This window comes from Morus notabilis, unplaced genomic scaffold (genome assembly GCF_000414095.1).
Source record: "Morus notabilis unplaced genomic scaffold, ASM41409v2 Scaffold6566, whole genome shotgun sequence".
Classification (NCBI taxonomy): domain Eukaryota; kingdom Viridiplantae; phylum Streptophyta; class Magnoliopsida; order Rosales; family Moraceae; genus Morus; species Morus notabilis.
This window is the reverse complement of record NW_010364574.1, coordinates 79-3,150: the sequence shown is the minus strand read 5'-3', so window position 1 is coordinate 3,150 and position 3,072 is coordinate 79. Positions and strand designations below refer to the sequence as shown.

At 33.0% G+C, this 3,072-nt stretch overlaps 1 protein-coding gene across 1 annotated transcript; it reads left to right on the top strand.

The window, feature by feature from the left end:
- Window positions 1-1,179: 1,179 nt before the first annotated feature.
- On the top strand, window positions 1,180-2,069 carry LOC21384103 (methylesterase 17; the record flags this gene model as incomplete). The annotated part of the gene is made up of 2 exons (XM_010106790.2): window positions 1,180-1,314; window positions 1,815-2,069. Coding segments are annotated over 2 exons (390 nt in total), but the record flags the coding sequence as incomplete, so codon positions are not given.
- Window positions 2,070-3,072: the final 1,003 nt, after the last annotated feature.

Genomic DNA, 3,072 nt, shown 5'->3' with positions numbered 1-3,072 from the left:
TTATTATTTTTTTGTAGGGAAGTTAAAAGAAATAGATAGAGGTAAAAGTATACTACAAATTATGGGGCTGTTCGGCAGTTGAGTTTTTGAGTCAAAAACTTAAAAAAAACAACTCGAGTTACAACTTTATTCAAGTTCATGTTCTTTTAAGTTTGAACTCGAGTTTGAACTGAAGTTCAAGTTTTCTCTTCAACTTGAGTTCGGAACTCGAACTTAAATTAATGAACAGTATTTTTTCTATTCTTATATAATTTTTTCGTTTTAATTCTGATTGAGATAATTTTTTTTCTATGTGTTGACAACGAAAAGACGAATAAAACCCCACCCATATACCCTATTAAAATTTTTCATCAGCATTGAGTTTTTATTAAAATACTATCTAAATACAAATTCAAGTTTTGACTCACTCAAACACAAACTCGAAAAGATTCTTATCTCAAATCATAACTCAAATGTACACAATCAAACACAAACTTAAGTTACAACTTTAACTCAAGAACTATACTCAAATTACACTCTAAAAGAACATGCCCGTTTGATATCGATCGATACTTAACCCAACCAAGTAGGATTGCAATGCTGTTTGGGTTTGAACTTTTTTTTTCTTCTCTTAGGTGATATTGAGATTCGAGTTTATTTTTCAAAGGTGGCGATTCAAGCTTATGAATTCATGATATTCAAGGAGAACTTTACCATTTGTTTGTAGGTTCAAACTACTATTCAAATTCTTTTTACTAGATTGTTTTGTTTCACAAAATTTAAGGGTCCGTTTAGTTCATGCGTTTAAATTAATGATTCTTAATTTTAGCATTTAAAATTCAATTTTTTTATAAGAGAAAACACTGTAACAAAATCAAAACTATAGATTTAAACAAATAAAACAAACGAGCTATAAATTTCTGTCTAAACATTTTTGTTCAACTTATGAACCAAATGGGCCTTTAATCATTTAACAACGCATGATTAATATATACATTGTATTCAAACGTTTAAATCAAACAGGGCCATAATAATTTGATAGTGCATGATTAATATATAATACATGGTGTGTGAAATTTTGGCTCCAACTACTGTCTGCATATAACTTTATATGTACATTATACAGAAGTAAATGGTTATTGACAATTTTGGATCTTTTGTTTTTTTTCGACTGTATGTATATTGTTTGATCTGGAGCAGGCAGACCCTGATTTGTCCGAATATGGAGATGTAAGCGAACTCATATACATGTTGGGACCTAACCAGCCTCCAACCAGCGTTATAATGAAGCCTGAATTTCAGCGCAAAATTTACTATGATATGAGTCCAATTGAGGTACTTATAATTAGAACTATTACTTAAGCAGTATATATATATATATACATGTTTTATGCAAATAAATATTTTTTAAACCATTAAGAGCCTTTTTCTCCAAGCATCTGATCAATTTTTCTTATCCAAATTGAGGCTTAATTAACCTGCTATGATCACTTTTTTTTTTAAATCCATTGTCAGAAATTATTTATTTGAAACTCAACAATGTACTATTCAGAAGTGATTAAACCTCCAAAAATAAAAAGATTACCTACTTTTGGGTTTAGGAGCAATATTGTTTGATCTTAAAAAAAAAAATTAACTTTTATTTTTCTTTGTTCACATAATAATACTCAAATTCAATAGTACTGTACTTTTTTTTTTCTCTTTTTGCTAAATAGTAGTACTAAATGATTATGCATTGTATTCCTTAAAATAATGTCATTGTGATCGAATTGAACTACTTAAGAAAAAACCTTTGCATAAGTATGGTCGTAACAAAATCTTATTACTTGGTCTAGGACTCCACATTGGCCTCAATGCTACCAATTAGAGCCTTTCAAGGGGCTAAATTCATGGAAGGACCGGGCGCCGATAGCGTACCGAGGGTCTACATCAAGACATTGTACAACCGCGTGATAAAGCAGGAGCAACAAGATGCTATGATAAATCGATGGCCACCATCCCAAGTGTTCTTCTTGGAGAGTGATCATAGCCCCTTTTTCTCCAACCCTGATGTGCTCTTCAGCTTTTTACTTAAAGCAGCAACTTTTTAATCTCTCGTGTGTGTTAAAAAATTGTCAGCGTAGTATTTTTTTTTTTTTAATATTATTCTCCGCATATATACTATAAAACAGGCTCTATAAATAATGGATCACTATCGTGATGGATTTGTAGTGACAGTTTCGAACATTAGGTAGTTCTCTTTAAAAGTTTTAAATGTAAAAGTTTGTCTGTGTCAATGTTGATACTCCATTTTTAGAGTGTCTGGGGTCTTGAGCAAATATACTTGTCAGTGTCCCCTTCTCGGACTTTTATTCAGCTACAATATACACATTATATATATATATATATATATGTATGTATATACGTATAAAAGATGGATTATAGTTTATACTACGCTGAGGTATGTCATTTAAAACCAACGACGAATTGTGTGTACATAATAGCTACGGTAGTCGGTAGCGAATTGTGTGTACATAATTAATTTCTGACATCGTTGGGTGGTTGGGTCCTTTTAAAGGTTTGATCCTAGCGGTAAGGGGCTTCTTTTAGTAGGGGTGGTACCGTCTCCAAAAGTTAACGACAGTGGCAAGATGAATCATTGGTTGCCATTGGATGGTCTCTTTCCGGCGGTTTTGCCGCTTGACTCTCGAAGCCTTCTTCTTTTCCTTGTAGTCCCCTCACCGACTGCGTCGTTGTTGGAGGCTTGCGCCAACGATGCTTTGGGTTTTCTTTTTACTTTGCTTTGTATTTTAGAATGTAATAAAGGTGTGGCGATGTTGTTCTCACTACTTTTTGTTTGTTTTTTTTTTTGTAATCACGGAGGTGGATTCCCCACCGTCCGGTGTTGATTATGTCTCCTACCCGGTTGAGTGTTTTTCTGAGAGATGGATTATTTGATCAAGTTAGAATATTGTCTGTGTCGTGATGTTGATGTCTCTTCTGAGTGGGGGTTATTGTTTTGTCCCTCTAGCGCTCAGAAATTTATTTTGATAGGAGGAGAACTAGAACTTTAGGTGTGCTCAATCTTAGTGTGATGAGATTATCTCTTGTTCT